At 34.1% G+C, this 21,284-nt stretch overlaps 8 protein-coding genes and 1 non-coding gene across 11 annotated transcripts; 5 read left to right on the forward strand and 4 right to left on the reverse strand.

Moving 5' to 3' along the window:
* Positions 1–24: 24 nt before the first annotated feature.
* On the forward strand, positions 25–5,778 carry dnj-1 (DnaJ homolog subfamily B member 1; the record flags this gene model as incomplete). Of its 2 annotated transcripts, NM_069721.9 has the most annotated exons (7): positions 25–97; positions 148–220; positions 945–1,343; positions 1,879–2,037; positions 2,191–2,422; positions 4,826–4,989; positions 5,210–5,778. In NM_069721.9, the coding sequence occupies 7 exons, from the start codon at positions 32–34 to the stop codon at positions 5,320–5,322; spliced, it is 1,206 nt and encodes a 401-aa protein (NP_502122.1). The 2 variants fall into 2 exon arrangements, with proteins under 2 accessions (NP_502122.1, NP_001263785.1); NM_001276856.3 differs by lacking the exons at positions 25–97; positions 148–220; positions 945–1,343; positions 1,879–2,037; positions 2,191–2,422 and having other exon boundaries at positions 4,962–4,989; positions 5,210–5,322.
* A 3-nt stretch (positions 5,779–5,781) lies between these two features.
* B0035.13 (Fungal lipase-type domain-containing protein) lies at positions 5,782–7,709 on the reverse strand. The gene is made up of 5 exons (NM_069722.7): positions 7,617–7,709; positions 7,419–7,531; positions 6,890–6,993; positions 6,037–6,469; positions 5,782–5,987 (listed from the first exon to the last, which is right to left on the reverse strand). The coding sequence occupies exons 1-5, from the start codon at positions 7,690–7,692 to the stop codon at positions 5,820–5,822; spliced, it is 894 nt and encodes a 297-aa protein (NP_502123.1). The 5' UTR covers positions 7,693–7,709; the 3' UTR covers positions 5,782–5,819.
* Positions 7,710–10,142: 2,433 nt separating this feature from the next.
* On the reverse strand, positions 10,143–10,242 carry mir-59. The gene has a single exon (NR_000445.2). It is a non-coding gene; the product is annotated as a pre-microRNA mir-59 (primary transcript).
* Positions 10,243–11,960: 1,718 nt separating this feature from the next.
* On the forward strand, positions 11,961–13,507 carry znf-207 (BED-type domain-containing protein). Of its 2 annotated transcripts, NM_069723.6 has the most exons (6): positions 11,961–12,029; positions 12,082–12,208; positions 12,266–12,491; positions 12,541–12,855; positions 12,908–13,047; positions 13,149–13,507. In NM_069723.6, the coding sequence occupies exons 1-6, from the start codon at positions 11,989–11,991 to the stop codon at positions 13,323–13,325; spliced, it is 1,026 nt and encodes a 341-aa protein (NP_502124.1). In that variant the 5' UTR covers positions 11,961–11,988; the 3' UTR covers positions 13,326–13,507. The 2 variants fall into 2 exon arrangements, with proteins under 2 accessions (NP_502124.1, NP_502125.1); NM_069724.5 differs by lacking the exon at positions 13,149–13,507 and having other exon boundaries at positions 12,908–13,128.
* Positions 13,423–14,969, reverse strand: dnj-2 (DnaJ homolog dnj-2). Its single transcript, NM_069725.7, has 6 exons — positions 14,848–14,969; positions 14,571–14,784; positions 14,328–14,526; positions 14,183–14,280; positions 13,935–14,133; positions 13,423–13,888 (listed from the first exon to the last, which is right to left on the reverse strand). Exons 1-6 carry the CDS (start codon positions 14,963–14,965, stop codon positions 13,703–13,705), a joined length of 1,014 nt encoding a protein of 337 aa, NP_502126.1. The 5' UTR covers positions 14,966–14,969; the 3' UTR covers positions 13,423–13,702.
* A 97-nt stretch (positions 14,970–15,066) lies between these two features.
* B0035.3 (Macro domain-containing protein) lies at positions 15,067–15,987 on the reverse strand. The gene is made up of 4 exons (NM_069726.7): positions 15,911–15,987; positions 15,624–15,863; positions 15,455–15,576; positions 15,067–15,407 (listed from the first exon to the last, which is right to left on the reverse strand). The coding sequence occupies exons 1-4, from the start codon at positions 15,954–15,956 to the stop codon at positions 15,204–15,206; spliced, it is 612 nt and encodes a 203-aa protein (NP_502127.1). The 5' UTR covers positions 15,957–15,987; the 3' UTR covers positions 15,067–15,203.
* Positions 15,988–16,141: 154 nt separating this feature from the next.
* On the forward strand, positions 16,142–16,171 carry B0035.22 (uncharacterized protein; the record flags this gene model as incomplete). Its single annotated transcript, NM_001361748.1, has 1 exon — positions 16,142–16,171. The coding sequence occupies one exon, from the start codon at positions 16,142–16,144 to the stop codon at positions 16,169–16,171; it is 30 nt and encodes a 9-aa protein (NP_001348758.1).
* Positions 16,172–16,195: 24 nt separating this feature from the next.
* On the forward strand, positions 16,196–16,866 carry pfd-4 (putative prefoldin subunit 4). Its single transcript, NM_069727.7, has 3 exons — positions 16,196–16,283; positions 16,334–16,465; positions 16,539–16,866. The coding sequence occupies exons 1-3, from the start codon at positions 16,197–16,199 to the stop codon at positions 16,698–16,700; spliced, it is 381 nt and encodes a 126-aa protein (NP_502128.1). The 5' UTR covers position 16,196; the 3' UTR covers positions 16,701–16,866.
* Positions 16,867–18,407: 1,541 nt separating this feature from the next.
* Positions 18,408–20,940, forward strand: gspd-1 (Glucose-6-phosphate 1-dehydrogenase). The gene is made up of 9 exons (NM_069728.7): positions 18,408–18,535; positions 18,589–18,795; positions 19,212–19,287; positions 19,332–19,584; positions 19,643–19,944; positions 20,006–20,143; positions 20,196–20,397; positions 20,449–20,625; positions 20,679–20,940. Exons 1-9 carry the CDS (start codon positions 18,410–18,412, stop codon positions 20,764–20,766), a joined length of 1,569 nt encoding a protein of 522 aa, NP_502129.1. The 5' UTR covers positions 18,408–18,409; the 3' UTR covers positions 20,767–20,940.
* The last annotated feature ends 344 nt before the right edge of the window (positions 20,941–21,284 follow it).

The raw sequence follows: 21,284 nt of genomic DNA on the forward strand, positions 1-21,284 counted from the left end.
AATAATCTATTTTTATTGGTTCAGCCCAAAAATGACAGCAGACGCCAATAAAAGCGAATCACTGTTGTGTATGGATAAAGCTCGAGAGGCTATTAAAGTGAGTTTTGTGATTGTTCAGCATTTCAGTTAATAAATTATGTATTTTAGTCTGGTGACACCGATAAAGCAAGGAGAATGCTGTTGAAGGCGAAAAAGTTGGATCCTGGTCAAAATATTGAATGTAAGATTTCTTTTCAGATGTAGAGCAGCGTGAATGTGAGATTTTGCTTTAAAATGCTAAAAATAGACTGAACATCAGAAATATAAAATAACAAGAACGAAAAAATCGCGAAAGTATGAAAAATCTAACTATTAAAAATTAGATTTTTCAATTTTCGCTAAAACCAATATGGATTTATCCTTTCACACTTTTTTTCGTTTCTTTTTTGTGGTATTTCCGAATTTCAGACTGTTTTGAGTATTTTCCCCTTTTCCGCTGCTCCATCTTTAAATTTCTGCACAAACTCTGTAACTTGAAAGATTTGAAAGTTGATGCACATGCCCGTATTCTGAAAAAATCTGTGTTTATTTAATTTTCCATGCAAAAAAATTGAAATCAATTTCCAATTTCCGTTCACACAAACGTCTGTTTTTCGTTTCTTCGGCAAAAAAAACCGAAGTGAAACCAAAATGACCATTACGAAGAGATACAAGATACATCATTGAAGGACCCGTTTATTACAACCCACTTGGTGAGAGAAACGATTTCTTTCACTCTCTACGCCTATCAAAAATAAGAAAAAGCAGGAACCTTTGTGCAAGAAACGTTGAGACGTGAGACATGTAATTTGAGAGTTTTGTTCTTACTCAACAGTTGTAAAGGTTATAGATAAACTTTGAAAAATCTTGAAAAAAGTCGCTGAAAATTTAATTAAAATAATTTTAAAAAAAAACACTATTTTCAGTTCTAACGAAAAAGATAGATGATATGACAAACAACACATCATCATCTTCCCAAACATCTTCATCACGTGCTTCAGAAGAACGTAGTTATGCTCACGACGATCACTATGATGACCCAAACTTAAGGAATCGAAAAGCTAGAAGTCCTGTAAAAAAGAATGGAAAAACAGAACCAGAACCAAAACAACGATCTGCATCAAGAACACCTAAACTTGGCGTTGATTATACCAGTGAACAAAAAGAATTGGTCGAGAGAATTCGTCATTGCAAGGATTATTACGAAATTCTTAAAATTGACAAGAAGGCGAGCGATGATGATATTCGTAAAGAATATCGAAAATTGGCGTTGAAGTTACATCCGGACAAGTGTAGAGCTCCACACGCTACGGAGGCGTTCAAGGGTAATTTTTTACAGTTTTAATTTGAAAATTATAAAAGACCGAATTATTTTTGAATTCCCGCTCAAATTAATGGCCTAGTTTTGACATTTTTGGTTTTCCGGTTTAATTAATTGCTGATCTTCTTTCTTGTGGTTCACATTAAAACAACGCTAGTGATAATTTTAATTAATGTTAAAATATTGATTTTATGGCCAATTTTTGAGTTTCTGCGAATTTTTACGTTTCCTTATGTTACAAATCATGAAACAAAGAGATATAAAATAATACAGCCGAAAATGCAAAATTTTCTGCAAAGTTAATAAAATTGAAAAATGTTTTAAATTTTTAAAAAATCAAATTTGGTATTCTGGGACCATTTTCCGCGATTTCGGGCAAAAAATCACCCTGAACTATAATTTATCTATCTTATGCCATCTTTCAATAAAATTTTTCTATAAATATTTTTTGATACTTTTCCATCGAAAAAAAACTTAAACGAATTTAAATCGTTTTTTTAAAAAGAAATCTCGTTAAAAATTGTTTAATTGTTTTTCAGCTCTTGGAAATGCGTACGCAGTGCTTTCTGATACTGATAAACGCCGACAATACGATCAATATGGAGCTGAAGCAGCGAATTCACACACTCCGACAACAAGAAGACGTGGTGGAGGACATGGTGCATTCTTTGAACATGATTATGCACATGGATTCGAGGGTTAGCTACTTTAAACATTTTTAGACAAACTGCTTCATCAGCAGTCTGAATTAATTTGAGATATTCTCCTATGTCAATTGCTCAACAATTTAAAAATCAACTAAATTTATTAGATTGTGATAAAATAACAATTAATCTTTTTTTTTATTGCAGCCGAATTCACACCAGAAGAGATTTTCAACATGTTCTTCGGAGGCGGATTCCCTACCGAACAAGTTCGCCGACGTGCTCGATATGCTCAACAGCAACAGTATCATCATTATGAACAACAGCAAAGTCCATATGGACCACTTCTTCAATTATTGCCACTTATCGCCATTATGGTCATTGGATTGTTAGCCCAGTTGATGGTTGGAGAACCTGCGTATTCACTTCATCAAACTTCGTTAGTTTTTACTTTTTTTGAAACTGGAAAAAGTGAATAGTAAAATGCCTGTCAATTTTGTTACGTACATTAAGGCATTCAAATCAGGTGCAATCATGTATTGCGCAGATGCGAATTTTTGCGATTCCAAAATTACTGTACCCGGTCTCGACACGAAAAGCGCTTTTAACGAGTATTGTAATTCAAAACTTTGGTCCCTGCGGAATTTTTATCGATTTTTCAAATTAAAAAAATTTATATGCACTTATGAAATGAAAAAAAAAACGTATAAATTTAAGAGATCGTGAGAAAAACTATGAAAAATCGATGAAAATATTACAGCAACGAAAGTTTAAAATTACAGTACTTTTTTGTTTTTGCATTTAACAAATAATTGTCGTGTCGAGACCGGGAGTTTTGGCGCAAACTTTCGCGTTTGGGTAATATGTAAAAAAAGAAAAAGTACACTTTAATCAGCATTGAAAAATTAATCTTGAAACAAGTATTTTTCAATAGCCTTTTGGTCAGTATGATAATTTCAAATAAATTTTTCACAAAAAGAAACCTTTGGAAAAACTGGAATTTTTAGTTGTGTTTTATATTTAAGTATATATTCATCGCGAAATTTTCCAATTTTAAAAAAATTCCAAGTTCCGTTACCAAAATTACAATTTCCACATTAACAGTACTACAGTGCGTGCAACTTCTATAGCGCCCCCTATTTTTTTCGTGTTTCGTCACTTTCCCAAACTTTTTTGAGAAAACCATTATAGCCATTCGATTTCAAATGTCAAAAAACCCCCTGTCCGAAGTTTTCATGAAAAAATATCAAAGACTACGGTAATTAGGTCAAAAAGTCTGAAAAACGACCGTGCAACTTCTATAGCGCTCCCTCAAATTTTCGCTATTTTTCAATAAAATACCTAGTTTTATGAGATTTCTGAAAAGGATATAGTATTATATATTAAGAAAAATGATCATAAGGTCTCATTTTTCAATTTTCAACAGAAATATATTACGTGAAAACTTCTGGGATCCCAAGAGTGGCCTGAAACGCTTCACTTTGTGGCCAGTTCTCGGCACCCACTGCATGTATTGATACGAAACTTGAACTAATCATTTAATTTTGTTCACTAAAGATATTTTGAAAGGTTGATATTAAATTCGGTGGAGATAGGTAAGGTAGATAGCGCTGCATGTATTGACTGCATGTATTGATACGAAACTTGACCGAAATTTTCATTTTGATTTACTGATAATGTTTCAATAAGTTGTCATAAAATTTGGTCAATATGGGCCAGGTTGACAGCCCAAGTTAATAGTAAGGCTAGTAACCAATCAGTTGTTCTATCGAGAGGCATGTCAGAGAATGGATGTGCGTCTTTTCTGGTTGACAAGATATCCATTCAATTAACTATTTAAAACAAATTTTGTCCGGATCGAAAAATGTTGGAAAATGATCGGTAAAATTCGAGAAATATCCCTCAAACAAATTAACAGGTGCAGAAACACTGGGCGGGTCTCTTTCCCGTGGTTCCGCGCGTTTCATTCGGGATCGAACGACAAAAGAACTGTCGAAGTGTTCAGAGGGGTCACAGAACTTGCATCCGAACTTAATATTTCAAAGTGTTTGTTAAAAACTAAAAATTCACCCAAAAACCTGCGGGCAGTGAACTCGCCCAGTTTTGATGTATGTGCAAATTTTTTAAAGGAGATCTCCTGTATTGGACCAATCATTTTTCAAAAGTTTGTTGTTCGAATAACACTTATAAAAATTTCAACAATGAATATGAAGCTTTTCTACCAGAAATGAACCGCGTCCAATCTCTGGCACGTCGCAAAAATCTGTTCTAGAGAGAAAAACTTATTTCCTCACAATGAGCAGCGCTATCTACCTTACCTATCTCCACCGAATTTAATATCAACCTTTCAAAATATCTTTAGTGAACAAAATTAAATGATTAGTTCAAGTTTCGTATCAATACATGCAGTGGGTGCCGAGAACTGGCCACAAAGTGAAGCGTTTCAGGCCACTCTTGGGATCCCAGAAGTTTTCACGTAATATATTTCTGTTGAAAATTGAAAAATGAGACCTTATGATCATTTTTCTTAATATATAATACTATATCCTTTTCAGAAATCTCATAAAACTAGGTATTTTATTGAAAAATAGCGAAAATTTGAGGGAGCGCTATAGAAGTTGCACGGTCGTTTTTCAGACTTTTTGACCTAATTACCGTAGTCTTTGATATTTTTTCATGAAAACTTCGGACAGGGGGTTTTTTGACATTTGAAATCGAATGGCTATAATGGTTTTCTCAAAAAAGTTTGGGAAAGTGACGAAACACGAAAAAAATAGGGGGCGCTATAGAAGTTGCACGCACTGTACTTCTTTGAATACTTTTCTAAAATATCAATTTTCAGAAAATTCACAATAAAACGACTGACAGCAGATTTACGAGTTCCATATTTTGTACGAACGGACTTTGAGACCTCGTATCGAGGACGAATCCGACAAGTTGAGCAACAAGTGGAAGATGATTATATTCAGAATTTACGGATGAATTGTTATAAAGAACAAAATCTAAGTGAGTTGTTCAATTATTTCAATTTTATTTGAAAAAAATACTTATTTAAAACAAATTATTTTCAAAGGTGTGCTTGTGGAACGAAATTTGAAATTAAATTAAATTTCGTCCATTTCAATTTAACGTGATGTATATTTTTCCTTAAATAAAATGTTCACCGCTCTAAAAATTCATTTAAAATACTTTTATATATCAAAAAATAAGCATAAAACTTTTCCAGAAGAAACAAAACTTTATCGAGCTCGTTGGATGCGTGACGAAGCAATGATGCGTGATGCAGAACGAACACCTCTTCCAAGTTGTATTCGTCTCAATGAAATTTATTCTCATTGATTTCACCCAGTTGATCTGTTTTCATATAATATTCAAATTGTCTGGAAATGCCGGTGTATCACTTCCTCCTCTTTTCCTCATCTCCTCCATTCAAGACTTTTATTAGGCCTCCTACCCCTTTCTTAAATTTTTCGGAAAAGAGATAATGGTTCAATTCTCCTCCACAAAAAACACTTGTATACGGGACAATATCGTTTACTTTTTGCTCGTGCCTCTTTCTTTTTTTTAATTATTACTTCATGTTGTTTTCTTAACGTTCCTCGAAAATGGCTCAGCTAAAGAGTTCTGTGATTTGTGTGCTCCAGTCAGAAGATTTCCACGTTTTCTTTTATTTTTATTGCTCCCCAATATATTCTTCTACTCGTTTTTTGTATTCTTGTCGTAAAACCATGATTAGTGATTTATTTTCTTTGAATAATAAAATTGCCAAAGATTTCCAAGTGCCTTGGCGAAGATATTCATTGGTAAATCATTTATTCAAAAAGAAAATTGTGATGTCAGTTACATCCGGCTTCTCCCCACTGGGAAACGTCTTTGGTGAAATAAGTGAGATGATCAGAAACAGATGCAGTAATCAAAAGTCCATTGGAACAATCATTCGATTCATCGGAAGATGAGCAAACTTTGAAAGAAGCTCCAGCATTCATTGATTCTTTGTAGAAAACCTAAATTCAAATTTCTAATCCTTTCAGACTAATATTATTTCTTTCAAACCTCTGCTTTATGATGCTTATAATCTTCCATTCCTTCATTTGGAATATGTGGAACAATATCTCTATTATGTGTAACTCTATATGAATAAGCCATTTGAGCATCATGAGCAACTGCAAATGGAGTTGTTCCAGTTCTTGGTTGCCCATAAGTAACCAATTTCACTTGATTTCCTGGTACAATATTATTAGCAATAAGGAATGAAGCAGCCAATGATGCCATTGCTCCACCCAATGAATGTCCAGTAACCCATACTTCAAACTTTGGATTATTATGGAAAAGATTATTGAAATCATCTTTCATTCCACCATTCCAAAGTTTATTAAATGCATCTCCAAAGTATTTTGATACTTTTCCACCGGCAACCCATTGAGATTGTGATTGGAATACTGACTTGTCTGCTTCTTCAATCAATTGAAGGAATCCTTGAGTTCCTCTGAGTTATTTTAGGTTTTTGAAAATATGAATCTTGACTAAGAAGTTTATTTCCTATTTTTTACTACGTCTGGTTTTAAAATAAAATGTTCCAAAAGAAACTGGGTGCATTAACCATTTTGGTAAATTTCCAAACTTTCGAAAAGTTTTAACGTTTTGAGCTATTCCGGCTGGTTTAAACCTCTGTAATGTTCAAACTCAAATAATTAGAAAACCACTAGAATATAAAAATCATAGAAAAAAAAACAATTTTTTAGTCCACTTCCAAAAAATATGTTTCCCTCACCTTGGAATGTAAATAAAAAATTTTAAAAAACAACTTAAAAGTTTTACAATTGGAATTCTACAGATTGTCGAAGCAAGCGGGATTAAATATAAAAAAATTATATCTGAAATTTTCCGAAAATGTGTAAATCCTTACCTGAAGCTGAGAACAATAGCATTATTGCCAGCTAGCAATGCAGTGTAGGCAGAACAAATGTCATTCTTTCCAGTGTCACATTGAACATTCACTTGGCGACGAAGCTTAAAATAGTCTTACTTCAAATTAAACTCAATGTGGAGAGTTCGATTCACTCTCTTTAAGTTTTTGTACAAAAAACATTTAAGTTTCAGTGTAACATTTCCAGAAAAGGAGGAAACTTACAAGATACCGTATTTCCTCAAATAGGTTTGTACCCGACTACTTTACTTTGAAGGTTATATAACGGTTCAATTTGAAGATATCCATAAACAAAAAATTGAAACGACAGAGAAAAATTTTTTTTTTTAGTTGATATTTTTTGTGTCGAACTAACGATAACTGAGATAAAAGCAGTCAAAGTTGAACAATGGGATGAAATGCTAATAAGAATACGGTAGTTGGTTACCGCTCAGTTTTCCGTTTTGAGCTATTGGAAAATATTTTTAAAAAATAGTTCCTATCCTTTGCAATTTCAAACCAAAGTTACCTGAGCATTTTTGAATTTAGCAGAGAGACAAGTTTGCGGATTTGATGAGTATGCTGCAGCAGCCAATGGGAAGAATTTGTTACGTGCAGTATCGTCGTCGTATGTGGCAAAAGCTGGAATTTCAGGGCCTCGGGTGTGAAAAAGTAATTACCATAATATATTCATAGTGTTTTTTAAATGTAACATATTAAATCTTACCGACGGGATCCACAATAACTCGTGCTTGAACAAATGTCAAAAAGACGAGGGAGAAGCTAAGAGTTAACGACCACATTCTTGGGTTTGTGGCACAAAATGTTGATTTTCAGATGAGTTTTTATGCTTTTCAGACACGAGGTGATAACACGAAACACTTTTACGGCGATTTTATGAGACATTACGGAACTGAAAATGAGCACTGAACTTAACACGGGTTTTGAGAGAGGTTTCACAGAAATTGTGATTTGTTCTTCGTATTTCTAGAAAGTGAGAAGGGAAGATTGAAATATGAAGTGTTGAACATCATTTAGAAAATATAACAATTTAAAAGTTTATTAAAATTCTCAGTTTAACTGTAGTTTTGGTAAATTACCAAATTTGCAAGAATTTTCAAAATTTTTTGAAAAGTTTAGAGACATATTTGAACGCCTAGATTAATTAGAACAATAAAACTCGTTAAATAAAAAAAATCTTTTTCACTACTATAGTAGTGGTTTTCAACAAATTTTCCTGTCTCAGATAAACTTGAAATATTATCTAAAACTGCTTAAGAAACAAATTTCATACTATAGTCTTTGGATTATAAAAAAATATTTTCATTCAAGGACAACAGCTATTTTCCCACATGGATTCATTCACCTTTAGCTTTCTTTTCATTCACCAACAATTATTATTCAATCGGAATGGTTCTGGACAAAGCTGACGGACAGATGTTTTTTTTTGTCTCCGCACGGAACGGAGGCGCCAAGGTGACCATTTGGAGGGTGTGATTTATGAGAAAAAAGGAAAATAGAGGACACACTGGGAAAAAGGAACGAATCAAACGAATTCACATTTCACTCGTTTCACTTTCTTTTTAAATTTATCCTTTTCTAGCTCGCGGCAACAGGTTCCGTAACTACATATAATAAGTGGTTATAAAGTTTGGGTTACTGTAGCTCTAAAAAACAAACTATTTTCTTCTCATGATCGGATTTTTCCGGTATTTAAAATTCTAAGAATTCTAGTAGAATAACAGAGGCTACCATCTTGCGATTTTTTATAAGGATAAATGCATTTTTCTCAATAGTTTTTTATCTTTTTTTTTACATTAAATTTTTCCAAGTTTTGTAGGTGCTTTTTACAATGTTAAAATAAATGTTTAAAGGTTGTGTAGCCCCAGTTGGGAAAAGAAACTTCTGAACAGTAACTTCTACTTTTCACCAGCAAATATCTTTAATTGTCCAATGTGGAAACTCTGATTAACATCAAAAGGATACTGTAGTTGGTTGCCACGTCATCATGATCTCAACTGACAACTTGTGCAACTACAAACGTTCTCTTTTCAATACAATATATATATTTGTGCCATTTCCACTCCTCTGACTCATAAACTCATTTACGTGCATACGTCCGGTGAGTGCCACGTCATGGTGAACTGTTGCACATATTGGTTTTTTGTAAGAATATTCATTTTTGACGAGAGCGACGAAATTAATGATAAAAGATGGAGGACCACATGTATTGGTGAACTGAAGAAAAGGTCATTGGATTGACACTTAACGATCTGAGAATGTGGACGTTGTGTTTGTGTTTCGAAAAGATTGAACGATGTACTCAAATTGTAAGAGAAAAAAGATATGTATGAATAACTCATGACATATAAGTTTACTCTTTATTGTATTTTTAGTGTACTGTTGGTTTACTGTAGCTTTTAGGAAAGTTATTAAAATTTACTTGAGAATTATGGCTACTAGGAAAGAGAGCACAAATAGCGCTAAATTTTAATGTTATTGGAGAAACCATTGAGCCAGTGCATTGCTCAGTTTTTAACATTAAGGTAGATTTTGAAAAATCCCAATATAATAAAAATGTTTCAATTTTTCACATAAGGGGTTTTATTTTATATATTCTGGCGAACCAGAAATAGAAAATTGCTTGACTAACGCCTGTAAGGAAATTGTCAAAAACAATGGGATATACAGTGCTAAAATGACCAAATGATATAGTAAAACTTCGTTCCTGTGTATTAATTTAACTAGTACAACGTTTATATTTTAATCAGGATTTTTTTTATCTGTCTTAACATGGTAGTCGTTCGACATTGGTCTAAATTTATAGAAAAATAAAAAACATATCGAAACATTTGGCAATTTACCAAATCTTAAATATTTTGGAGTGTTTCTTTATAATATTTGGTAATACTATGTGTATTCAGACGAAACACAAACTGACGAAGAACATCACCAATTTCTTTTTGCCGGAAATACTATAAAAGCTCTAGGTAATCTAGGCGTTCACACGATTAACAATTCGTACCAAAATTAAAATAAAATAAAATGAAATAAGGCTCTACAGTATGCTCAGACATAAATTAAAAACTTTTCTAAATGCATATCAAGAAATTCCTGACCATAAATAATTTTTTAAAAAAATCAGCTCCTTTAATATATCTAAACTTCTTACATATATCTAAAGTAACTCAATAGTAGTTAAATCTTACCAAAAAAAAGTTAAAAATAATTGAAAACTCTCGCTTACCGTCCGAGTTGATTTTAATCACATCATCCTGATAAACGATTCGAAATCAATATCTTGAACTTTTGTTCCGTTTCGTTTTCAGGACGATGTCATATCTAGATCAACTCAAAATATCATAAGAATAAATAAAGAAAGCAGTAAAGTGATGTAGAATGAAACGAACAAGTGAACGGCCCTTCCCATTCTAAGAGGTCCTTTTATTGGCGCCATGTGTAATAGTGTAATAACTAAGAGACACTGAGAAACAGGTGGATGAGAAAAGGGCGCCGAACCGACTGGCTCCGCCTACTTTTCGGAAGATAATGTGCTCGTGAACGGGGAGTGGGGACGAAAAGGACGGAAGAAGAGAGGAACGGAGGACCAGATGAACGATGATGACTGCCGAATCGAAGGGAACAAAAAGGACAGATTTATATGCGAAGTGGCAGGAAAATTGAGGGGTACGATACAATATGGAAAAAAGCTAAAGAAGAAAAGAAGAAGAAGAAGCAAGGTGACGGGTGGCCAGAAAAAATAGTATGAAAAAAAGAAAATACGAATACCGTATTTCATAAATTGGAGGTAAATAACTATTTAATAGATTTTGTCTGAATGAAACTATAATACTCATAAATGAACAGTATAGCACTTTGAAATGTTTTAGATTTTCAAAAAAAAATTTGGACAAAGTTTCGGTAAATTGCTTTTTCTGAATATATAAATAATTTGAAAATAATTAGAATGGGAAAATTGTAGTTTTATTTTGTAGGGTGATATCCAAATTATGAGTGGCAAAATCTGAATTATCGTCACTTTATTTTTTTCTGCAAACTTTATTGAAAGGTTAGCAATGTACGATACTATATCGTTTTGGCACTTTTCAATATTTTTGGAAGCATTTTAACTTTTATTTCAATGGAATATGAACAATTTAAAAATAAAATTGGAAGAAACCATTTTTTTTTATCAAAAAATGATTGGTGAAAACTGTGTGTTTCAAAATTGTTAATATTCCACTTTTGAATAAGTAACATTTCAAAAAAGTTGATTAGAAAAAATTAAATTGTTACAAAAAAACGACAATTCCAAAAGTTTTGTAAGTTCCTGAAAAACAATTGCAAAATTATTAAGAGCACAAAATGCTGAAATATGCGTTTTTAAATAGTTATGTGTGTCCTTTTGTAACAACTTAATTCAAAATTAATTTTTTAAAGTGTTTGATGTGCAATACTATTATAGAATACCTTCAAGGATGCCGTCATAATAATAAAAGTAACTTTTTTGTGTTACTCAAATATAGGTTACGGTAGCTCCACGGGCATTTTAATGACAACTTACATAAAACTTCTAAACAATAAATTCGAATTATCGATCGGATTTATTTCACTCGACTTCATAAAGTTATAGAAACTAGAAGAATCATTACGACTTTAAAAAATATCCAAACGATTTGTACATATGCAATTGCAATTGTTAAGTATATATCTGATTGAACAGTCAGTTTTTTTTTTCTAATTCTGTGGTATACGTTTCAAAATTGTACATTTCCCCTTTTCATTCCTCCATTTATTGTAATAAATTTGAAAAATGTCTCTTTGTTTCGATTCAGACAAGCTATTTGCAAACCATGGTAACCGTTAACAACGGCAGTAAAATAAGAGGAAAAGTGCGCGGCGGGCTTGCAGAGGGCGTGTAACTCCTCCCCATAATTCGTGCGGGACTCTGCAAAATTGAATTTTCTTGTGCGCATGCGTTCCTTTCGAAGAAATATTTTAACTGGTTTTTACATTTTTCTCCTAATCGAGTTTTAAAATTAGTTGAATTATTCTTTTCTTCCTATTTCAGATATAAATACGTAGATTCTCCATCAGAAATGGGTAGAAAGAAGAAGAAGGTCGATAAACCATGGTGCTGGTGAGTTTTTAAAATAATTGTACTGTTCTTGAAGTTAAACTATTCAATTTAGGTATTGTAACCGAGAATTTGACGATGAAAAGATTCTGATACAACATCAAAAAGCCAAACATTTCAAATGTCATATTTGTCACAAAAAATTGTTCAGTGGTCCAGGATTATCGATTCACTGCATGCAGGTTAATTTTTTTTTGTTCTTGAAAAAAGAAGTCATTCGGTAATCCCACGAATTACAGGTACATAAAGAAACTATAGACAAAATACCGGCAGCTGTACATGGCAGAGATAATATCCACGTTGAAATTTACGGAATGCAAGGAATTCCGTCTGGCGCTTATCGTGGAGCAGCTGACGAAGAACCGGACGAAAAACGATCAAGGATGGACAATGGACCACCTATGCCAACTCCTATGCCTTTCCCACAGCATTTCCCATTTCCTGGAATGCCTCCTATGCCGTCGGGTGCGGAAAACATATTTAAGTTCCATTCTAAAAACGGTTGATTTTTTAGGTCCACCACCACCGTCAATGGCATACGGAATGCCTCCAATGCCATCTGGTATGATGCCACCTCGCGGGATGCCAGGAGCTTATCCTCCGCCACGTGGATACCCTCCAGCGCCAGCTCCTGGCGTGTATATGCCTCCGCCAGGAATGCCTGGTGCATATCCTCCACCACGTATGCCAATAGGTCATGGACCACCTGGTGGCCCACCCATGCCTGGTCCTCCTCAAAGAAGCCGATTTGATCAACCTGACGGCGGAGACAGGTGGGGTCCACCAATGCGAGGAGTACCACGGACGCCACCATATGAAAACGAGCATGGTGAGTTTATGGCATTCGTAAAAGCTTGATTTAGCAAGCTAATAAATTTCAGAACATCAAGATTATCAAGCTCCAGATGACTACAATCAAGGAGGATACGATGATCGGTTTAGAGAAGGTGATCGTGGAGGTCCACCGGGAGGTAGCCGATTTGATCAAGTGAAAGCTGAACTAAAGGAGGAAATCGTCGAGGTATATTCCTTGATTTCAAATAATGGGATTTCGATCGAGCTTTATTGATATTTCATAAAATAAAGTTAAATAAAACTTGTTTTTAATTTTAATATTTTAAGCCTAACAACGGTCCACCAACTACGTCTTCTGGTGCAGCTGCCGCTTCTGCTGCGGCAGTAGTTGCATCTAAACTTGGCTCGAGGACAAGAATAGTCTATCCAGATGATCATTCGCTGTCTCTAGAGGAGCGTCGTGTAAAAATGCTCTTCGAAAAACGCAGCAATCCCTATCACTGAGCACTTCCGAATCTCTTCTTCTTTCATGTCCCGCCCATTTACCTTATATTCTGTGTTTTACTGAAAATTGTCCTCTCGTCCATGTTAAATTATTGAATAATCCATCGATGGGTTTTTATTTTTGAAATTCCAAAAAAAAAAAGCAATTTTTATCAATTGAATAAATTATCACCCACAGTAAAAAAAGATTGAAAATGAAGAAAAAACATCAATATTGGTAAGAAAGAAGTAGATTATGCTCGCAAACTCGGAGAAACATTCGAGTTAAGTGAAAACATGAAATGCTATAAAAATTTGATGATAAAACAGCTGCATAAAGGAATAATAATTTAGAAAGAACGAGTTATAAAATGCAATAAGTAATTTTTAGTAAATATTTAATCTTCATCGACAAACGAAATAGTTCCCGCGTTTTTCATATATCTCTTATACCTTTTGTACCGACCCGATTGAGCCATTTTTTCTTGTTCCGCAGCGTCTCGTTCGGCTTTCCACGTTGCACAGTTTCGTTTCAGCCAGCATTCTCGTTCAAAAAGATCATCAATGTCTTCATCAGTGTACTTCTGAAAATTAAATTATTAACTTTTGATGATAGAAAAAAGTATTTACCTGATCGAATTCCATTTGTGAAACTCCAATGTACTTTCTAATGAGATAAAGCTTGGCGTCATCATCATATTCCTCCTTTTGAATTGCAAATCTCCAATACCAAAGTGCTGTCCATTTAATGTATCGGAATATCGTTAATGGGAAAATAATTGTGTGCCATGCGAGAGTATCGTAGATGGATTCTCGTTTGTAGCCACCCCTAAAATGTAGCTCAAATTATTTTACGAAAAATCTCAAGAATAACTGACGTGACATCAAGATTATCAATAATTATTTGCTTGATAACTTCATCATTGTCAACTCCTTTGTTCTTTTTTAATTTTCCATTCCGATCCATTTCCAGCAACTGAAAGCTAGATATTAATTACAGTGCAAGCTTAAAAATCGACCTACGCCTTTATCAATTCCATCTTTAATTGCCATATTGCGGAATTTTCCAACACCGGTTGCATATTCGATTGCTTCTGAGAACTTGTGTTTTGCAGAGAGGAATTGGAAGAGTGAAATGATAAGAATAGTTCCAACAATGACAATTCGAAGATCTACTTTTGGAGCGGCGCGAAGACGATAATATTGATAGTAATTGTAGAATCTTAAATAAAGAATATTTAAGTGTTCATATTCAGAGCGTCATACCTTTGATCAGGATGATCGAGATAATAGTCGTAATTAGTTTTTGCTTCATCATCCTTAAGTGTTTCATAAGCAGTGGCAATTACTCGGAAACGTTCTTCGGCGAGAAGCTTCTCTTCCTTATTCTTGACTCTATCTGGATGATGCTTCCTAGCCAGAGCTCTATATGCTTTAGCTAGCTTCTGCTTATCGAATTCCTCACGATTGACTTCGAGTACTGTAAATATGAATGCATTTATAGTTTTAACGTTTTCAGATCTTCATGAAAGTTTTGACTCACCATCATAACAGTTTTCTAATCCACAATAGAGCTCTGGAGCAAATCCGACCGATTCACATTCCTGGACGAAAAATGATACTAGTAAGAACAAGATGGGCGCCGCAATTGCTGAGCGCATTCTGCTGAAAAACAAAGATTGAGAAAAAATTTAAAAATGAGAACTGAAATATGAATCACCGAAAATCGGAAAATGAGAGAAAAACACAAATAATCATAGGTGAAATGTGACATGTTTATGAAGCAATCAACACCGGAAACAATGTAAACATTACGGATCAAAACCGATCTGATAGTGAGATTATGGAGTCAACATAAAATAAAAATAGTCATGTACAGTAAATGTGCAATAGAAAGTTTTAGGCGATACTTTGATCCTTTGATGCAGCATAATCACCGAAATACTTATTGTAATGCTCGTTGTCAATGTCAAGGAATGTAACAAGTACAATCCGTTCAATTGTATCATTCTTTTCAAGATACTCGGTCAGGAAATTGGTGACGGTTTTAGCGGCATCGTCATTTGGATAACCGTACACACCAGTAGAAATGCAACAGAAGGCCTGAAAATATATAATATTTGCAGTTATTTTTCAGATGAAACACTTACAATACTCTTCATCCCGTTCTCGATAGCAATATCTAGTGATGTTCTGTAACATGCAACAAGATTTTCACGCCGTTCATCTGTGACATTTCCATATACTTGTGGACCAACTGTGTGGATTATTTCTGAAAATTCCAATAAAATACGATCAAACAATGCTATAAATACTTACTTTTGATGTGATTAATATTGCATCCAGAGGTAATGACAGCATCTCCGACAGCACATCCGTTGTATTGCTGGCATTCTTCCTGTAGTTGCTTCCGTCCAGCTGCACGATGAATTGCACCATCAACGCCACCACCTCCAGCTAATCGACTGTTTGCTGCATTGACAATTGCGTCGACGGAAAGTTTAGTAATATCTCCATCCCAGACACTGATACGGCCCAGAACGTTTTTGGCAACCTTGACTGAAAATTGTGTACTATTTTAGAATTATGAAACGCCTGAAGCTTACATTTTTCAAAGAGAGTTGGAATTTCTGAAATTTTAGCTGCTGCCATTTTTTATCAGCCTTAAATTTGAACTGATAGTGACTTAAAAACAAAACAAATTAGGATAAAACAACGCGTGGAAGAAATTGTTCACGAGGACTACACGCAACATGGACTAGAATTTCGTGCGGCCGTGGCTGAGTTTTCTTATTTTTATGTTTCTCTCTCCAGAATTTTCTGTTTAATATCTTTTAATGTTGTTTCTTCGTTGTTTCTTTAATTAAATCTTTGAATTAAAAATAATTTAGAATGCCGGAACACACGAAAGTTTCTGCTGAAGACCAAGCGCTTCTCAATAAATTCGCTCGGTCATACCAAACACAAACCCAGTTAAAAGTACGTTTTTTTTTAAATTTTACATTAAAGTTTCTCTTCTTTAATTTCAGGCAGACGTTAAAGAAGCTAAAACACTCATTGACAATATCAATGAAGCAAGTGATGAAATTTTGTTGCTCGATGATGAGGATTCAGCATCAATTCCATGCAGAATTGGAAGCTGCTTCGTTCATTTCAATGGGGTGAGCAGTTTTTTTTTTAATTTGAATTGAGAATTAACGTTTGGTTTACACGAAAGTAGTGATTGGTTTTCAGGATAGTCTGAATGAGCATTTGGAAGGAAAGAAGACAACAGCAGAGAAGGTTTTGTCTGAGAAAACCTCCGAGTTGGATGCAATCTCAGCGGACATGGAGCAAATCAAGAAGGTTTTGTACGCCAAATTCGGAGATCAGATCAATTTGGACGCTGAAGAATAATCTATAAATTCTAATTTCTTATTTTGCTCGATTTTGTATCTTTTCCGTTGAAGCTTTCATATATAAAAATTATCTCAATTTAAAAATTGCTTTTCTCACCTTTTTCACAACGTGTGCTCACTGTTCACTGTTTCCGCGTATTTTGCTGATGAATTTTTTCGACCGATTTTCCTTATCACGAATGGCACCACCCACTTGTGGGTCACACCAGATCCTAAATATCAATATAGTGGACGGGAAGAGGAAGGTTTTTTCGTGTTTGGTGTTCATTTTAGTTTACATGTTTTGTTTCCCATTGCTCTTTATTTATAGAGGAGACGCTCGCCCACGTAATATAATAGCATTTTGGAAAAATCCATTATCTTTCAGACAATCTTATCATGATTTCCACAATAGACTGGCTAGAATGTAGCATTCTAAATATTTGAATTTAACAGAAAATATTCAATTTCTCTTTAAAAAAATACTTGAAAATTAATTATATTCCCAAATTGGCAACATTCTTTCCCGATTGTCTTTCTGTCCATTTAATTTGTCTGCCCTTTCTTTTCTCACCTTTTTTATCCGTTTCTTTCTTTGTCACCTCCGAAGTTTTGTCAGCATTTTCCGTTTTTTTCTCCTCATATTTTGTTTGCACTTTTCACCTTCTAAAAAAATGATCGGCAGAGACACAAATAAATGTGGCCATTCGTGTGCTCCGTTTTCCAAATGAAACCCGATTGGCAGAATTTATGGTTGAAAATGCATAGTTATTTAGGAGTTGCAAAGAACAGTTTTCATTCTTCTTTTTCTTTGTCTTCTTGTTAATTTGGTAAACTGATCAGACGTTAATCAAATTGATAAACTTTCAAGTTCAGTGATTTTTGATTTGTTTTCTGAAAACGAAATTAGTTTTTTCTCTGATAGACTAAGTCTTCGAAGAATTCATCTTCCAGATAAAATCCAAAAAAAATGTGTTCCAGAATATCCTAGTCGGTCAACTAAAAGTCAAGAACCATAGATTAAATCTAGAGTTACAAAGTTTCGTCTCTTCTCCAGAGTCAAGTTACTCGAGTTTTTATGTTTCCTAGAGAAATACATTGTTTCTTTTCATTGTCGATCAATGTCGCCCAGAGAACATTATTTGTCATGGTTACCACTCGCACACACTACACAATTTCATTCAGTCATCATTTTTTGTGACCCGAGAAGATTTCAGTAAATATTTTCATGTTTGTAAAGAGACTGGCGCATCCACTTTTCTCTTACTGTTTCTTTCTTCTCTCGCTGCCCTGTGAAAAAAATGGAAGTGGAGTAAAAAGTGACCGATTTATAGTGTTGTTCCAGTTGTTCCAATTCATTTATATTGTAGACTGCGGTTCGCTACTAGGTATATGATTCGAAAGGAAAAATTACATTTTTTAGTGCTAGAAATTAACATTATTCCATTAAATGTAACTAGCTGAAAGTAAGCAGTTTATTACTCTGCCAGTAAAAAAGAATTGCGCAGAATCATTATGAAGTACATCAATATATCAATTAACGTATTTCTTTTTGATTTTTCGTTGTATAAATGAAACAATAATCTCACTTTTAAATAACATTTATGTGTATCTAGATGGTTTACTTTGAAACTTGTAGTTTCTACTATTTACCTCTCAACACGAGTAATTTTTGTGAATCAATGTTCGTCATTCTCACTTCAAAATCTAGTTTATAAATTTACAGAAATGGCATGCAAACGTCATTCAGTGTCCGATCCCATTTCGAAGGATCTCGTCGAGTGTCTTCGTGAATCAATGCAAAGAGATCTCAAATTTGAGACTCCGTACGTTTTCGTGATATTTGGAGCATCGGTATGACATCTATTCCATATATATCGATTATTAATTATTTAACATTTTTTCAGGGAGATCTCGCAAAAAAGAAAATATACCCAACACTGTGGTGGTTGTTCCGTGACAACCTTTTGCCAGTCAACATCAAATTTATTGGATATGCCCGTTCCGATCTGACAGTTTTCAAGCTTCGTGAATCTTTTGAGAAAAACTGTAAAGTTCGAGAAAATGAGAAATGTGCTTTTGATGACTTCATCAAGAAGTGCTCATACGTTCAGGTAAATCTACATCTGCTAATAAATAGGCGTGAAACTTTGTTCCAAAAATACAGTGCTCGGTCTCGACACCACAAATTTGTGTTAAATGCGAAAACGTATCACCTTTAAACAGTACTGTAGCTTCAAGCTTTTGTCGATTTCAGATTTTAAAAAAATTGTTTTAAAACTGAAAAAAAATAATTGCAACACATACATTTTTTTTACAAATCAGGTAGGAAAACTACGAAAACCAACAAAAACTTGAAACTACAGTACTCTTTAAAGGCGCGCACTTTTTTGCATTCAACAAAAATTGTGGGGTCGAGACCGGTTACCGTATTTTTCGCACAAAATCTTGTTACTGGGTAATAAAAATTTGAATCGAAGCTTTTTTCTAGAAACTTTGAACATAAAAAGCACCATTGACATTTTTTCAGGGCCAATACGACACTTCTGAAGGATTCCAACGCCTTCAATCTTCAATTGATGATTTCCAAAAAGAAAGCAATAATCGTAGGTTTAGAATTAAATTTCACTCAATCTAAGCAAATTTATAGAAGCCGTCAATCGTCTCTACTACCTCGCTCTTCCTCCATCAGTTTTCAACGTGGTTTCTACGGAATTAAAGAAGAATTGTATGGATCATGGTGATTCATGGACACGTGTTATCATAGAAAAACCATTTGGACATGATTTGAAATCATCTTGTGAACTTTCAACTCATTTGGCGAAACTTTTTAAAGAAGATCAAATCTACCGTATTGATCATTATCTCGGAAAAGAAATGGTTCAGAATTTGATGGTTATGCGGTAAGAATGTTTTTTCAAAGTATTTGAAGAGATTTATAATTTTATTTTGAACTTTCAGATTTGGAAACCGAATTCTCGCTCCATCTTGGAACCGCGATCACATTGCATCAGTTATGATCTCATTTAAAGAAGATTTTGGAACTGGTGGCCGTGCTGGATATTTTGATACAGCTGGAATTATCCGTGATGTTATGCAGAATCATTTGATGCAAATTCTAACTTTAGTCGCCATGGAGAAACCAGCAAGTTTGAATGCTGAAGATATTCGTGATGAAAAGGTCAAAGTGTTGAAAGCTGCTAAAGTTGTAGAATTAAAGGATGTAGTAGTTGGACAATACATTGCCAGTCCTGAATTTGATCGTGAGTTTTTCAAAAATTACAATTTTATAAAAGTTTTGATTTTTAAATACATTAATTTTAGACCCAGAAGCATCACAAGGATACAAAGATGACAAATCAGTTCCAGCCGATTCGACTACTCCAACGTATGCTCTTGCTGTTGTTCACATCAATAATGAACGTTGGGAGGGTGTTCCATTCTTCTTGCGTTGTGGAAAAGGTAGGGAATATACAAAAAAAAACCGAATTTTTAAATTTCAATATTATTGCAGCTCTCAACGAGAAGAAAGCAGAAGTTCGTATACAATTCAAAGAAGTCAGTGGAGATATCTATCCGTCTGGTGAATTAAAGCGATCCGAATTAGTGATGAGAGTGCAACCAAATGAGGCAGTTTACATGAAACTGATGACCAAGAAACCTGGAATGGGATTCGGTGTTGAAGAAACTGAACTTGATTTGACTTATAATAATAGGTTAGTTTTTGAAATTTCTCTTCAAAAAAAATTTCATTGTGATAATTTCAGATTCAAAGAAGTCCGTCTTCCTGATGCTTATGAACGCCTATTTCTCGAAGTATTCATGGGATCTCAAATTAATTTCGTTCGAACTGATGAGCTTGAATACGCTTGGCGTATTTTGACGCCAGTTCTCGAAGAGCTTAAAAAGAAGAAAGTTCAACCGGTTCAATATAAATTTGGAAGGTTGGTTGTGTTTCTTTTTTTTTAAAATTAAATACAGTAATCCAATTTTTCAGTCGTGGTCCAACTGAAGGTGACGAATTGATGAAAAAGTACGGTTTCATCTTCACTGGAACATACAAATGGGTTGCTCCAAAGCTATAAATGATACCAGATCTTCCTCTATTCATTCTCTTTCAAATGTTTGTAGAAATAACTTCAAAAATTCAGCAGCTACTAGTTCATATGTTTTCCTGTGTTCCACATCAATATTATTCCTGCTCTTTTTTCATTTGTTAATGTTCTATTGAATGAATGAAAATAAATACGTTTTCAGTTAAAAGAAGTGTAGAACGATAAGATAAGCCAGTAAAAAGGCTTATTTTAAATAATCTGTATTCAAAAAATAATCATTTTTTCGACAAGCCGGTTACGGTGCGCCAGTCCGCAAACACTCTGCATACACTCTACTTCTACAGTAGTGGACGTGCGACGCGTGTTGCGTCGCGCATCATCATATTGTTCAATTCTTGTTCAAGTTCAATCATATTTTCTTCGGATTTCTATCATTTTCCATCGGATTTCCCATCATTTTTGCACAAATGTTTTAAAGTATCAATATCTTTGATTTAAAAAAAAACGTCTTTCTTGTTTTACGTCTTTTTCTTGCTAGCTGCACATCG

Source organism: Caenorhabditis elegans, chromosome IV (assembly GCF_000002985.6).
Source record: "Caenorhabditis elegans chromosome IV".
Classification (NCBI taxonomy): Eukaryota; Metazoa; Nematoda; class Chromadorea; order Rhabditida; family Rhabditidae; genus Caenorhabditis; species Caenorhabditis elegans.

Excerpts from the sequence above, each read along its gene's own strand:
- dnj-2 (NM_069725.7), bottom strand. The coding sequence starts at position 14,965 with ATGCGCTCAGCAATTGCGGCGCCCATCTTGTTCTTACTAGTATCATTT. Across the intron at positions 14,281-14,327 it reads AAGATGGAATTGATAAAGGC|TTGCTGGAAATGGATCGGAA; the intron begins GTAGGTCGATTT and ends TCTAGCTTTCAG. Across the intron at positions 14,134-14,182 it reads ATTGATAATCTTGATGTCAC|GGGTGGCTACAAACGAGAAT; the intron begins GTCAGTTATTCT and ends GCTACATTTTAG.
- gspd-1 (NM_069728.7), top strand. The coding sequence starts at position 18,410 with ATGGCATGCAAACGTCATTCAGTGTCCGATCCCATTTCGAAGGATCTC. Across the intron at positions 18,796-19,211 it reads AGAAGTGCTCATACGTTCAG|GGCCAATACGACACTTCTGA; the intron begins GTAAATCTACAT and ends ACATTTTTTCAG. Across the intron at positions 19,945-20,005 it reads TGCCAGTCCTGAATTTGATC|ACCCAGAAGCATCACAAGGA; the intron begins GTGAGTTTTTCA and ends CATTAATTTTAG.
- B0035.3 (NM_069726.7), bottom strand. The coding sequence starts at position 15,956 with ATGGCAGCAGCTAAAATTTCAGAAATTCCAACTCTCTTTGAAAAAT. Across the intron at positions 15,577-15,623 it reads CAATATTAATCACATCAAAA|AAATAATCCACACAGTTGGT; the intron begins GTAAGTATTTAT and ends TGGAATTTTCAG. Across the intron at positions 15,408-15,454 it reads AGAACGGGATGAAGAGTATT|GCCTTCTGTTGCATTTCTAC; the intron begins GTAAGTGTTTCA and ends ATATATTTTCAG.
- B0035.13 (NM_069722.7), bottom strand. The coding sequence starts at position 7,692 with ATGTGGTCGTTAACTCTTAGCTTCTCCCTCGTCTTTTTGACATTTGTT. Across the intron at positions 7,532-7,616 it reads AGTTATTGTGGATCCCGTCG|CTTTTGCCACATACGACGAC; the intron begins GTAAGATTTAAT and ends CTGAAATTCCAG. Across the intron at positions 5,988-6,036 it reads ATAAGCATCATAAAGCAGAG|GTTTTCTACAAAGAATCAAT; the intron begins GTTTGAAAGAAA and ends ATTTGAATTTAG.
- pfd-4 (NM_069727.7), top strand. The coding sequence starts at position 16,197 with ATGCCGGAACACACGAAAGTTTCTGCTGAAGACCAAGCGCTTCTCAAT. Across the intron at positions 16,284-16,333 it reads AAACACAAACCCAGTTAAAA|GCAGACGTTAAAGAAGCTAA; the intron begins GTACGTTTTTTT and ends CTTTAATTTCAG. Across the intron at positions 16,466-16,538 it reads GCTTCGTTCATTTCAATGGG|GATAGTCTGAATGAGCATTT; the intron begins GTGAGCAGTTTT and ends ATTGGTTTTCAG.
- znf-207 (NM_069723.6), top strand. The coding sequence starts at position 11,989 with ATGGGTAGAAAGAAGAAGAAGGTCGATAAACCATGGTGCTG. Across the intron at positions 12,209-12,265 it reads TATCGATTCACTGCATGCAG|GTACATAAAGAAACTATAGA; the intron begins GTTAATTTTTTT and ends CACGAATTACAG. Across the intron at positions 12,856-12,907 it reads ACCATATGAAAACGAGCATG|AACATCAAGATTATCAAGCT; the intron begins GTGAGTTTATGG and ends AATAAATTTCAG.